The 15,249-nt window shown below is 42.6% G+C and overlaps 1 protein-coding gene across 1 annotated transcript in view; it reads left to right on the top strand.

The window, feature by feature from the left end:
• Slc14a2 (solute carrier family 14 member 2) overlaps window positions 1-15,249 on the top strand; it is a 443,733-nt gene that overhangs the window by 377,935 nt on the left and 50,549 nt on the right. Inside the window, exons 4-6 of the mRNA XM_021150469.1 lie at window positions 3,579-3,766; window positions 5,621-5,801; window positions 6,786-6,975. Of these exons, the coding sequence (XP_021006128.1) occupies window positions 3,590-3,766; window positions 5,621-5,801; window positions 6,786-6,975 (548 nt within the window). The 5' untranslated portion in view covers window positions 3,579-3,589. The remainder of the gene's footprint in view (window positions 1-3,578; window positions 3,767-5,620; window positions 5,802-6,785; window positions 6,976-15,249) is intronic.

Raw genomic sequence — 15,249 nt, 5'->3', positions numbered from 1 at the left:
ACTCACTTTGTAGACCAGGCTGGCCTCGAACTCAGAAATCCGCCTGCCTCTGCCTCCCAAGTGCTGGGATTAAAGGCGTGCGCCACCACGCCCGGCTTCTATCATTTTTTTTTATTGGCAGCATTTTCTTCTTTTATTGATGGTATGAAAAATAATCAATACATATCTTATAGTTGATAGTGTCTTAAAGTCAATAAAGTGTAAGGCTTTAAAAAAAACCTTACTATTATTATTCTCAGCAAGGGCATTTGTAGATTTCATATGTGTCTGTCCAGATGCAGGGATGGCTCTTATATCTGAACATCTGTCTGCCTTGCTATTGTTTCCCTTGAAATTTTCACTTTTACTAAGGGCCCAAGGATGCTGTATCACCTTTGAGCCACTAGAGGGGGAAAGAACACTTGGGGACAGATAATCTTTGTCCTTGTGCTTTCTCCTCAACTTTTGCTTTCTTCCTAAACCAGTGTGCCTCTCTCTCCATAGCAGTGTATCATCTTCTGGGTGGAAACCCACCTGTGGAGTCAGATCAGGGAGAGGACTCCATTCCAGGCAGACAGTACTGTCTACACAGGCTGAATGTTATGTTTGTAGAGCCACATAAAACTCAGCTCTAGTTTAATGAGCTGATCTTGAGAGCATGAACAGGTACATGAACAGTCATGGTCAGGCCTCTGCCTGATGCAAATGCAGAGCTGGGGGTGTGGGGGGTAGCCACCCTCTTCTTAAGTCATTCAGAGACTTCCAAGAACCACCAGGATTCATGAAGCTTTCTGGGAAACTGCACTCACTTTTGCTGTCATGTGGAATTTTGCTTAAAATCCCTCTCTTCTTCCCCTTCTTCTTTCCTTCCCTCTAGCCCTTCATTCCTTTCCTCTTTTCACTTAGCATTAATTATTGAAAACTTACTACGTGCTGAGAACTGTGCCAAGAGCAAGAGACACTGAAATAAGGAGAACCAATCACCGTCCTTAAGAATCTTGAGCTCTGGGAGATTTATACAAAGTCCCCATAACAGCTATAAGGAAAAATACTGGGCCCCACCAGCATTTGTTTTTACATAAAACTTTACAAATCTTTATGGGTCTCAGGAGTCTCCCATAGCTGAAGAGAGTGGCCACACTCCAAGGTGGGTCTGAGAAGGCTTCTCTGACAAGGTTGAAACAAGCCCCACCAACTAAACAGTAAAGGACAGGCATACCTTCCAAAACTTGTGTGTTAAAGACGTCAGTTTTGATCTGAAGTTATATGAGGCTTTTTTGAGGGAAGAGGTTAATAAGATCGGTTGGTTAGGTTTTGTTATTTTAGACAGTCTCTGGCTGGCCTGGTCCTGGTAATATAACCCAAGCTCAAAGCCACAAGGCTCCTCCTGCCTCAGCCTCCCATGTGCTGGGCTTGCAAGGGTACATACATCACCATTACTGGCTTTATCACAGGCGTTAAGAATAGGACTGTCTTTGGTGGACTGAAACATTCTTATGAAGCTTCCCCTCAGAGAACGGCTTGGAGAATCAAGAGACAAGCAGGTATGTCCAGGTGGTAATGACCAGAGAAGAGGCAGGAGACGATGACAGCAAGCTGACAATGACTGTGAACATGAGAACACTTTTAAGGACAGAATTACTATGTCTGCAGGGTAACAGAGAAGGCAGCAATAAGTCTGACCCTAGGTTTTCCTGTGGGATGGGATGGGCTAACACGAGAATCCTTTTGATGAAGGCACCTTTGAAGGGGACTAGGTTTTGCAAATGCCGGGGTTTCACTATACAAGTATAAAACAGGGAGGGAGGAAGAAGGGGATCAAAGAAGTAAATGACAAGCCGTGATATCTAACTTGGTCACAAAGGACAGGAATGACAGCTGGCTGTAGAGTCAGTGGGTCAGAGGTCTCAAGGGAGTCAAAGAGCTGGGTCATGAGGAGCCCTTGGGTTGAGTTGAAAGTATAAGAGGTAGGCACCGGAAGAGAGATCTGACTTTTGAGAGTTCATACAGGAATGATTTCATACCCATGCCTTGACTGTGGCAGCTGGTGACTGCAAAGATGAAATGAAAAAGAAACCCTGGAGATTGGAAGCCAGAGAGGGAACGGTGGGCATTGAATTTGTGTTGGGAGGAAAATGGCTGGTTGGAGCACCTTTAGTGAGGCAGGGACCAGGAAGTCTGTAAGAGCAGTGAGCAGCTAGAGAAAAGGGAATGGTCAGTGTGAGCCACAAGGAAGATGGCTACTGTGCACGCAAGTAGCCACCAGGAGAGGTGGTCTGGAAGCAACAGCAGAGGGTAAGAATTCCTCTCAGTGGGATCAGTAAAGGAAATGACCAGGGAAGTGGTGCTGATGCAAGTACAGGAAGTTGTGCTGATGCAGGCACAGGCAGGTCATCATTCCCTCCAATAGAAGCCTGTGCAGTCCTTGAGTAGCACCTATAATAGTGGGCATAAGGAATGGCAGCTAGCACGCATGTTAGGGATCTGCAGTTTATGTCTTAAGGAAGGCTCCTAGAACTCAGATGGGGAAACATAGAGCAATGAGGGAAAGGCTAAACCATACTGGAGGTGACTGTGTGTAGGTTCAAAGCCACTCTTAGAAGACAGGAAAGTCAATAAAGATGGACATAAGGCAGAGGATGCCAAAGATGAATTGCTAGAATAATTGGATAGGAGAGAGGGGCATAGTGTTACCAGAGGCATCAGAATGAAACAAGAAACTGAGAGCCTCCAGCAAATCACATTCCTGGAGCAGGTGACAGACAGCACAAGCCCTGGCCTTAGCCCTGATGGGGAAAGGAGGCCCACATGGAAGGGGAAGGACACTCATCCTGGTTGTACACAGTTTCCAGTAGAACATGTCAGGGATTTGGACCTCTGTGCCACTCTGAGGAAGGACAAAAGGAAAGAGAAAAGAACAGTCCCAGGGGATACAGGAAAAAGAGTAGGAATTAGACACCAAGTGAAACAACATGATTTCCCTAGCAACCTAGCAACACAGAAAATGAGTTTCTTTTAGAGACCCCCCCCCCGAAACCGGTGCTGGATTCTGTTTGCGTTTACCATGGTAAAAATAAGTTTCCAACTGACTACCACACTGAGATAGCACAATGGACAACATGAATGGTAGAGAAAAATATATAAATGATTAAAAGGAAAAGAGACTGCCTAGGTGGTCAGGAGAATTTTTACAACGTAAAAGGACTTTACTCTTGGCATGGAAGAATGGGGATACTTTAAAGGTAACACTGTTGTGGATGGAGGATTAGCCTCAAGATCCTCTGGTAGCACAGCCTATAGGCATATGAAGTCCCACCGGGGTCTGGGGATATATCTCATCTGGCAGAGAATTTCACTAGCATCCTCAAAACACTGGATCATGCCCCTGTCACCTTAGAACTCAAAGCATAGAAATAGGAAGACTGAGAGTCCAAGGCCATGCTTGGCCAAATTCAAGGCCAGCCTGGGTGACATGAGAACCATTTATGCCACTACTTGTCCTTCCAGGTCAGGTGCCATGCCTCCTCGTGTGTCTAACTTGAACCAAGTCCCTCGTGCACACCCTAATTCACCTGTTCTTTCCCATTCTCTCTTACCAGTCACATGACAGATGAGTGACCACCACCCCCTGAAGGAGATGTCTGACAGCAACAGCAGCCCTCTCTTGCCAGAGCCTCTTTCCAGCAGATATAAATTGTATGAGTCAGAGCTAAGCAGCCCTACCTGGCCTTCAAGCTCCCAGGATACACACCCAGCCCTTCCCCTGCTGGAAATGCCGGAAGAAAAGGTGAGCTCTGACCCCACTAGGATGCTTTCTAAGTGGGGAGGCAGAGGCCAAGGTGGTGAAAGACCTTTTAAGTGCTGAAACATCTTTATATGTATTTTAAGATCAAATTTTCCATTTCTACAGAAAAAAAAAGAAAAGATGACTTGGGTTTTGACAAAGGAATTATATTAGCTCTGTAGGTAAATTTGGGAAATATTGTCATTGTAATAAGACTACGTTTTCCAACCCATGAACCTAGGATATCGTTCCATGTATTTTGGCCTTTACTTGTATCTCAGTGATGTTTTGTTGTTTTCCGTGAGCAACATTTACACATCTTTTATCAAATTTATCCACAAATATGTTCTACTTTTTGATGCTATCATGAATAAAATTGTTTTCTTAATTTTAATTTTAGGTTTTTTTTAATGCCAGGGAATAAAAATAAATTTGATTTGATCTTTTATAACTTTTCTAAACTTATTTATACCTCTAGTAAAAAAAAAAAAACTTTGCAGATGCCTTAAGAATTTTCTATACAAAAGGGCATGCCATCTGCAAATAGAGACGCGATCTGTGCTTAACCGTTTTCTTTACATTGTATTACTTCTGTTTCCTTGCCTTGCCTATTTGCCTGAGCTAGAACACAATGTTGAGTAGCCATGGCAGGAGCAGACATCTGTGTTTTGTGTTTGATCTTAGAGAGGGAGATTTCTAACCCTTCACTGTTACATGTAATAAACATAGGTCTTTAGTAGATGTCCTTTATCAAGTTTGGAAATTTTCCATCTTTTTCTAGTTTATTTTAAAAAAACAGCCACTTTTCAAATGTTCAGAGCTGCCTATCTTTTGAGCTACCATACTGAAAAGCACAGCTTTAGAGAAAGAAGTCTTGACCAAGAGGTCCACATATGAAATTGAGGAGCAGATGAAGTGGGATGAGGGAAATAATCCATCACTGTGTCTGCTAACTTCCAGCAGACTCTAACATTTACTTCAATTATGAATAATACATTTAGCGAGTCAGCCATGTTAGTAGTAGCTGAGATTTCCATCCAAGCTGTCATGAACCAACTCGCCCAGGGCTTGGACTTTCATGAAGATTTGGAAGTAAGAACTTGGCTGGGCTGAGCTTGGCTGGGAGCACAGCTCAAAGATGAGGAGGGGCAGCAGGACTCAGCAAAATAAGAGAGTGAGCTATTCAACAGCCCCAGGAAGCCACGGTTGATCTTGTGGTGGGCTAGGGATCTGAGAGAGCTTTACAGAACCGTCCTGAGTTGGAATGAGGAGGTCCCACAAAACCGCCCATCACTTATTTATATCTTATTGCCATTAGATGCATGCTTACCTAGGGACAACAATTGCTGTTTCAATACCATAATCACTGCATTTCAATATAATTTTCTTTGTTACTTACTTACTTTGTTTTATACATTTCCAAATATTTATTATGGAAAGAAATCTATAGATACAATCAAACTGCCAAAGGAATCCATGTAACAAATCATGAAGAAAACCTATTGTGTAGAACCTTTAGTAGTCCTGGGAAGGGCAGGTTTACAATAGGGTACAAACAGGAGTCTCATCTTTGATCTCATGATCCCATATTTCTGTCAAAGATCCTGACCAATGCCCTCTGTCCCCAAATGTCCCTATCAAGAAGACATATCATTTGAAGCCAAGTCTGATAACAAGTACGTATAATCCCAGCAGATGGAAGACAGAGTAGGGCAGATGGCAAGCACAGGGCAGCTTACCTGCACCATACAGAGTTCAAGAACAGCCTGGGCTACAAAGGAGACCCTGTCCCAAAGAAAGAACAATAGGTGAAAAGATATACAATTTAGTATTTTTTTTTCTGTCTTTTCCATGAAGGATCTCCGCTCATCGGATGAAGACAGCCACATAGTGAAGATTGAAAAACCCAATGAAAGGAATAAAAGGAGAGAAAGTGAGGTGCCCCGCCGGGCTTCTGCGGGCCGGGGAGGCTTCAGCCTCTTCCAAGCCGTGAGCTATCTCACTGGTGACATGAAGGAATGCAAGAACTGGCTGAAAGGTGAGTGTCTAGAGAGGAGCAAGGGACAAGCCAGAGGCAACCTTTCCTCCAGCTTGGACAATGTGGCTGTTTCCTCTCCCCTCGGGGCGAGGGTTGACACGGTAAAGGGAAGCTGAGCTGACCCCAGGTGGTCATGTACCCAATTAGCCTGTCATTCCCTTTTATAATTAATACATTTCATTAATTTCTAGTCCTTTGCCAATCATTCATCCCTGTGTGGAATCGATAGACGGCAAACAAATTAGTAACATACCAGCCATTTCCCAAATAAGACGCGTGGCTGTTCCTGCATTTGTCCCACGGCCATTTATTATGCCTATTATGGGCCAAGAAAAGATCAGCATCACCCTCTCCAAGCTCCAGGGTTCTTTCCTTTCAACCTCTTTCTGAACTTGAATGCTTTAGCAAACACCACACTCTCCCCATCAGTCCCTACTTGCCCCCCCACACACACACTAGCATGGTTGTCCTGGAAACCAAACCAGAGGAGGCAGAACACATGCCCTCTCTCCTACACCTGGCTTCTTCTGGGCCCCAATTCAATAATGATTTTCACAGCTGGGCTCTAACAATTTCTTTCCCAACATCCTTTCTCGAAGCTACTTTCTTTGCTGCTCAGATACCAGCCCTCAACCGAGTCACACGGCACTGCACAAAGCGAGAGTTTACCTCCCTCCCCGCCTCTTCCCTTGGACCAATAAATTTCCCATGGAATGCTCCTTGCCAACCAAGCCAATGGCTGGAACTGCTTTAAATTAGTCTCAGCATGGTCCCTCAGTCTGTATGGCAAAAGCTACCACCCACTGTAGACCAATTGCTAGGCCACTCAGAGCCTTGGGCTGGGTGCCAACACCTACTCCCAACCCTTTCACACTCCCATCCCAGGCCAGGCTGAGTGCATCCCTGTGCACCTCAGTTACTATGCCAACTAGCAGCCTAATACACAAGCTGTACCATGCTGATGGCTCTCTCTATGTCTTGCAGATAAGCCCCTGGTCCTACAGTTCATAGACTGGGTCCTTCGGGGAGCAGCTCAGGTGATGTTTGTCAACAACCCCGTTAGTGGGCTCATCATCTTCATAGGGCTTCTAATCCAGAACCCCTGGTGGACGATTGCTGGGACACTGGGGACAGTGGTTTCAACCCTGGCTGCCCTGGCCTTAAGCCAGGACAGGTAAGTACTCTCTGTGGGCCTCTTGTATGATGGGGCAGACAGGTGAGGTGTTTCATTTAGTGCTCAGCCAACCTTATCCTAGCAGCCACCTAAATGCTCTGTCTATCACTGCGGTTAAACAGTGTGACCAAAAGCAACATAGGGAGGTGCGGGGGTTACTTACAGTCTATCATCTGGGGAGGTCAGGGCAGGAACCTGGAGGCAAGTGCTAAAGCAGAAGCCACAGAGGAAAATGATGCCTGGCTTGCTCTCATGATCAGCCTGATTTCTTATATCATCCAGGACCAGGGTTGGAGAATGCCTCCAGTGAGTAAGCTCTACGGGCCTGCCTACAGCCCCATCTCATGAGGCATTTTCTCAAGTATGGTTCCTTCTTCTCAGGACAGTCTAACTTGAATAATGTTGAAAATAAATAAATACATACATACATACATACATGATAGATGATAGATAAATAGATAATAGATAGATGGATAGATAGATAATAGATAGATAGATAGATAGATAGATAGATAGATAGATAGATAGATAGACAGATGATAGATAGATAGATAGATAGATAGATAGATAGATAGATAGATAATAGATAGATAGCTGGATAGATAATAGATAGATAGATAGATAGATAGATAGATAGATAGATAGATAGATAATAGATAGATAGATAGATAGATAGATAGATAGATAGATAGATAGATACGTATGTACAAACATACATAGATACATAGATAGATACATAGAGATAGAAAGAGATAGATAGATATAGAAGATGAGGTCATATATTTGAACCTTTACTCACTGCTACTGGAGAGGCAAACTGGAAATCAACATGGAGTTTTCTCAAAAAAAAAACTGGTTGAGCATCAGGCATGAACTCCCTCCTATTGAGTGGGGCCTTAGGGGGCTTTGGTTAACCCCAGGATGACTGCACCACTACTGCAACACATCCTGCCTGGTTGGTCATTGGTTTGTGGCTTTACAGGTAGGTAGGAGCGTTGATGGCTTTTCTCCCTTGACAGCTGGCCTAGCTCCTTCTCATGTGGGAGGGGCAACAAGAATTTGAGGAAACAGAAGCAATCAGAAGGAAGCACAGAAGCAGGAATGACGGGTGGGAGATCACGTAGCACTGACAAACAGCATTTTGTAGAAGCTGACTCTCTTTAGGCTTTGTCGTATGCTGTTCCAACATTCCTGAACTTTCCTGATATTCGGAGCCACCTGGGTGTGACTTGAAGAAGAACGGTTCGGTTTTCCCACCCCTACCCCTCCCCCCTCTAAATATCTTCATTCTATGGATCTGGTGAAAGGGAAAGTTTGTAGCAGCTGATTTTTATTGAGTACTTAATGTATACGCTTGTTTTTATTACATTTATATATATATCTCTACTATTTGAATGCTTATGGTTTCTTTTCTGCCAAGTAGGGTTTACAAACAATGGGAATCATTGGTGTGTTCAGTTTAACGAGGCACATGCAGACCAAGAAATGAATGCCTTTCACAGAGGAAACCCCCAATGTGCCTGTGTCCATCACAACAGCACTGTTTCCTCTAGGCCCAGCTAACATTCCATCGTTCACTGAGGCAAATGCATCAGTCAGCTTGTCTCTGAGAGGCTGTACACACACCTCCAAGTGGCCTTGGAGGACCACTCCAATCTTAGCAAGCAGGGATGCCACTAGAAGTTGTACTATTGAGTGTCCAGGTCTGGTGAGCTAGTTGAGAATATACTCCTAGCAAGATTCGGTACCTGCTTCAACAAACAGGCTGTTGTCCTCTCTCCCATGTACCTGCCACTGTAAGGGTGGCTGGCATAGAACTCCTGCCTTACTGCTTATACTGACTAGTTTCATGTCAACTTGACACAAGCTAAAGTCTGAGAGGAGGGAACCTTGTGGAGAAAATGCCTCCATAAGATCAGATTGTAGGCGGGTCTATACGGCATTTTCTTAAGTAGTGATTGATGGGGAAGGCCCAGTTGATTGTGTGTGTTGCCATCTCTGGCCTAGTGGGTTTGGGATTCTATGATGAAGCAGGCTGAGCATGTGGAGCAAGCCAGTAAGCAGCACCCTTCCATGGCCTCTGCATCAACTCCTGCCTCCAGGTTCCTGTCCTGTTTGGGTTCCCATCCTGACTTCCTTTCATGATAAACTGTGATGTGGAAGTGTAAGATGAATAAACCCTTTCCTATCCAAGTTGCTCTTTGGTAGTGGTGTTTCATCACAGCAATAGAAACCCTAAGAAACTGCTTTAGCAATATTTACTGAAACTGACCTTGAGGTCATTGAGCCCAATGCTTTCCTCACTATGCAAACTCACACAAGCGTGCTCAATCTAACACCACCACTCTTCCCTGTAGAGATCTATGGCTTATAGCAGATGAGCTCAAGTCTCAAACCTAGTCCCACATTTCCCCCTCAACCATAATGTATTAGCAAACTTACCAAGCTGTTCAACGAGTCACTTCATAGAATACTGCTTCCACCAGAGGAGACACACACTAGGCCTACCTCATCCCCCAAAACACTATGATTAAGAATCAAACAAAGAAACATCAACCAAAAACCCAACCTCTCAACTTGACCTCTAAAGCCTTATTTAATGCCACCCTCCTTGCTAAGCGTCACACTTGTCCCCATTTTGCATCTCCAGCTCCTAATACCCCATATCTCTGTCTAATCCCACTGTTCCTCCAAAGCTTTCTCCTCCAGGATGCCCTCCTTATGTAGTCTCCAGAATGTTTAGTACCTACCATCTGAACAACTGCAGAACATAACCAAATTATACTGGATTACCCTTTGACTTTTTTTATTATTATTTCTTACTCTTCTCTCCATGGACAATGAGTCTTTCAGGGCAGAAAGTTTATTTCAAAGATATTCCATCATACCATCTAAGAACGACCCAAGCTTCCTTGGAATCATGTGGATGTCCAGTTCTTCCTTATAGGTTCAAGGTTTTGGATCCTCCACATAAGCATGTGTCTGTCCTTCTAAAAGCTCCATCACTATCCACAGTGAGCAAAGGCTTGGTGTGTGTCCATACCACACAGACACACAGACATGAAAGTAGAAGGGGACATGACGTGGCTCAGTGGGTCAGAGGACTTGCCGTGCAAGTCTGATGACCTGAGATCCCAAGGACCCATAGCGGACAGAGTAAGCAACTCCCAAGACTTGTCCTCTGGCTTCCACGTGTGTGCCATGCTGTGTGTGTGCTCACACACAGGACAGGAGGTGGGCAACAGAAGAGAGTGAGGGGCAGTCTGCAGACTGAAGTGGAAAAAAAAGAGAGAGAGAACAAATGAAAAGATTTTGTAAATAATCCAAATAAAGCCGGAAAGGCCGCTCAATGAGTACTAGGTAATGACATTGCCAACAGAATGTCTCTGGGTTATCTCCCCTCCCCCACCACTGCTCATCCTTCTTGCTGATCTTGGAGCAAAATCATTCACTTTATTTGTGGTTAGGGTCTTCTTAGGAGCACCCCAGACTACAAGGTTCAGAGCATTTAAATTTTTGTTACATATACATCCCAGCTATCATCATCCATCTGTCTGATGTATGGTTGGGAAAGATCATTTTCCCCTTTGAAGGCTGCCTCTTCACTCCTGTGATGGTTTCCTTTGCCATGAAAAAGAAGGTTTGAATTTTATGAAATCCTATCTGATCTGTCATTTATTAGGGCTGTTCCTGTGCCATTGGGGTCCTTCTCAGAGAATACGAGCCTATATTTTAAGGTATTTTACCTATGTTTTCCTCCAGTCATTTCAAAGTTGCAGGTCTCATTGCTAAGGTATATGATGCACTTGGAGTTGGTTTTTATTTGGGGTAAGACATGTGGATCTATTTTGGTTGGGCCTACTTATCACACCCCATTTATTAAAGAAGGTAGCTTTTTTCCAAATGAACATTTTAAGCACCTTTGTAACCATGAAGGTTTGTTCCTGAGTCCTTTGCTCCACTAATCTGTGTGCTCATTTTGTGCTGCTTCATGCCGTGCCTCTGCAGTGTGAAGATGTCCTGTGGTTCCTCCAGCATCGTGTCCTGTGATGCCTCCGGCACTGCCCTTTTTGCTTTGCCTTTCTGCTTTGGGCCGGTCTCTGCCTTTTGTGATTTCGTCTAGAGGGGTTTTCTTTTCTGTGTGTCAATGGAGAGTGTCATTAGAATTTTAATGGGAATTTGCTCCAAATCTGTAGGTTTCCTTCAGTAATTTAGTCATTTCACAGTGTTAATTCTGCCAATGCATAAATATGGGGGAATTTTTCCAGCTTCTGTTTCCCTCTTCAATGTCTTAATCCACTGTTTCAAAGTTTTTGCTACAGAATTCATCACCTCCTTGGTTAGTTTTCCTACTAGGTAGTTTTTAGTTTATTGTGAATGAGATTAGCCCGCAATTTCTTTCTTCATTAATTTGACATTGGTGTGTAGAAAAGGTTTGTGTGTTGGGTTCGGATCCTTTAGCTTGGCTGAAAGTATTTATCAGCCCCAGGAGTTTCCTGGTATAGTCTGTAGAGCGATGTCTTAAGTGTAGGATTGTGTCATCTTCTAACTGAGAAAATGTACTTCTTCCTTTCCTGTTTGTATGCTTTCTATTGCTTTTCTTATATTATTGCTCTAGCTAAGACTTAGAGAACTATATTGAATTAAATTGGAGCACGCAGACAACGTCCACTCATTTCTCATCCTTAAGGCACGCTTCCCGTTTCCCCCGTGTTGTATGATGTGGTCATAGCTTTGATGTAAGCAGTGCTTACTATGCTGGGGGTTGTTTTATATTCCTAGACTCTACAAAGCATTTATCATGAAGAGGTGTTGGATTTTCAACAAAGTCCTTTCCTGTAGCCATGAAAATTATAATGTGGTTTCTAACCTTAACTTTCTTTATTACCTGTACTTACTTTCACACGTTGAACTATCCTTGCATAGCTGCAATGAAGCCAAACCAGCCATAGTGTGTGCTCTTTTCAATGTGTCTTGGACTCAGTTTGCAAGTACTTTATTGGCAGTTTTTATATGCATGTTCACCAGGGGTATTGGTCAGTGTTGTTGTTGTTGTTGTTGTTGTTGTTGTTGCAGTTGCATTATATAGTTTTGGTATAAGGGCAATTCTGGCTTCATAAAATGAGTTTAGTAATGTTCTTTTCTTTGCCACTTTATGAAACATTTTGAGGAGCATAGATAGGTGTTAATTAGCTCATTTTATTGGATAGATAATTCAGTGGCAAATCGTTCTGAGTCGGTTACCTTGCTCAGTATAACTTTTTCCAATTCCACCCATTGACTTGCAAATTTCATAGTTTTATTATTTAACAGCTGAATAATATTCCATTCTGTAAATGCGCCGCATTTTCATTTCATCCACTGACCGCTCGGTGGCCGTCCAGGCTGACACTACTTCCTAGCAATTGTGAGAAGAGCAGCGTCGCGCATGGATGAGCGAGTATGTCTAGAGTAGGGCGCAGAGTCTTTGCGCGTATTTCCATAAGTGGCAGAGCTGGGTCAAATGGGAGATCTATATCCAGCTGTTTAAGGAAACTCCATCCTGATTTTCATAGTGTCTATGCCGTTGTGGCACCGACCAAGTGTGAGCATGGTTTCCCTTCCCCCATTTATTGTCATTTGTTTTCTTAATCTTAGCAGTTCTCCCTGTGGAGTAAGATGAAATCTCAAAGCCATTTTAATTGCAATTCCCTGCTGGATAAAAATATCGAACAAACACTTTTTAGAAAATATTTCTTAGCCTTTGGTATTTCTTTTTTGGAGAACTCTCTATTTAGATTTAAATACCACAGACACACACACACACACACACACACACACACACACGCATGCACGCGCGCCTTTCTTTTATAGTCATAAGATTTTATTAAGCTATAAAATTTATTATATATATATATACATATATATTTTTAATAAAGGTTTCCTAACAAACCACATTCTAAATACATACCTTTATATGATATTTTTATATAATTGGTAGCATAAAATTCATGATTTCTTCAAAATATTTTGAATGTAAAACTGTTAAAAGTATGATTTTTGTATTAAGGATGATATGTGTATATGAGATGTACATGCATATATTTATACATACATACAGACATACACACACATGTATGTATGTATAATGTTTCCTAAGACCTCTCTGAAGGCTCTAGTAACCCAGGCATGGCAAATGCATCAAGCCCTTTTTATTGGAATGTTTTCTTGACTTTTTTGGTTTAGGTCTAGATATTAATCCTCTATCAGATATAGAGCTGGAAATGAATTTCTTCCACTCTTCGGGCTTCCTCTTCACTGGGCTGTTTGTTACAGAAGCCATACAGAAGTTATACAGCAGCTATACAGGAGCTATACAGCAGCTATATGGGAGCTATACAGCAGCTATACAGGAGCTATACGGGAGCTATATGGGAACTATACCGGAGCTATACAGGAGCTTTTACGATCAGGAGGCCCATTTGTCAATGTTTTTCCTAAATCTATTGAAAATGGTTTTTTTTTCATACAATGTATCCTGATTATAGTTTCTCCTTCTCCTACTCCTCCCAGTTCCTCCCCTCCTGCCCTCCTATCCAGATCCACAGGCATCTAAGGAATAATACATACAATACAGTACAGGGCAATGCAATGCAATACAATGCAAAACAATACAGAGAGAGAGAGAGAGGGAGAGGGAGAGGGAGAGGGAGAGGGAGAGGAAGGAAGGAAGGAAGGAAGACAAATAAATTGGAATAAGCAAACAACCAAAGAAGAAGAAGAACCAAAGAAAAAAGCACACCAAATGCAAATAAAGTCACACACAGGAATCCCGTTGTTTATGCTAATTCCTAAGTAAAGACTTAATCAGAAAGTCCAAACCTAGGGTTAGGGTTAGGGTTAGGGTTAGGGTTAGGGTTAGGGTTAGGGTTAGGGTTAGGGTTAGGGTTAGGGTTAGGGTTAAGGTCAGGTGACTCTTGATTACTGTCCCAATCTCAACCCTCGTCACTGGTCTGTTTTTATTGAGTTGTGTGTATAGGAATGCATCCACTCCTTCCAATTTATCCAGACCTTTGTTTTGAATAGAAGTCTTTAATATTCCCTAGCCGCTCTCTGGATTGCATTGACACCTGTAGCAGCTTTATCTCTGCTGATATTACAGTGTCTTCCTTCTCCCTCTCTGGGTTGGGTTGGCTGGGGGTTCCCAAGGACAAGCTCTTGGGTTGAGTCCATGGTTTAGTTCTCAATTCCCATTTCACCAGTCTCTGCGCTGACCTTTAATACTTCTCGACATCTTCTGGTCGGAGGTTTGACCAGCTCTTGCTGTTCCAAAGCCTGGAGCTGCATCGTTGGGCTTCTTACTCAGGAGCTCTCTGGCTTCTTAATGTAAGCATCATGGCCATAGAGTTTAATGTAAGCATCATGACCATACAGTTTAATGTGAGTACCCATAGCCATAGAGTTTATTGTAAGCACCCATGGCCATAGAGTTTAATGCAAGCATCATAGGCATAGAGTTTCTTCTTAAAACCGCCTCAGCACTCGGCACTGCATGAGGTCTAAGAAATTCCTCCTTCATTCTCACTTGACTCTAGGGTGTTTGTTTTTTTAATTCTTCTCTAGTTTCTTCAGTGAGTCACTGTTCATTCAAGAAATTATACTTCAGTCTCCAGTATTTGTGAAACTTCTTTTTAAAAGACTTATTTTATTTTAATAATAATTTTATACTTATTTTATTTATAGTAATTTTATTTAATAAAATGAAGTGTGTGTGTGTGTTTTCATGAGCGAGTACACAAAACCTGATTCGCTGGAGCTCACAGAGCTGGAGTTACAGGTAGTTGTGAGCCACCCAATGTGGGTCCTGGAACTCAAACTTGGGTCCCATAGAAGAAGACTATGCGCTCTTAACCACTGAGTTCTCTCTACAAACCCCACCCCCACCCCCGAGTGAGTAATTTCTGTGGCATCTTTCTGTTGATTATTTTATTCTACTGAGATCTGATAAAATGAAAGAAATTATTTCAACTCTTATACTTCTTACAGCTTAATTTGTGACCTAAGAATCTCCATAGCACCATAGGCTACTAAGTATCCTCTAGCTGCTATATGATAAGGTGTGTTTCTTTAGAAATTAAAATAATAATACTTTTTAGAGATGATAAAGTAAAACTTCTATGAAAAGTATAGTAAAGGGTAGAGTGACACTGAGGAGTAAAAAAGGAAAATGAAATTAAAAATGAGGAGTCAGGGTGACTTTTTTTTTCTATGTTCTTGAAAATTAGAGACTGCTGT

This window comes from Mus caroli, chromosome 18, assembly GCF_900094665.2.
Source record: "Mus caroli chromosome 18, CAROLI_EIJ_v1.1, whole genome shotgun sequence".
Classification (NCBI taxonomy): domain Eukaryota; kingdom Metazoa; phylum Chordata; class Mammalia; order Rodentia; family Muridae; genus Mus; species Mus caroli.
This window is presented reverse-complemented; position numbering and strand designations above follow the sequence as displayed.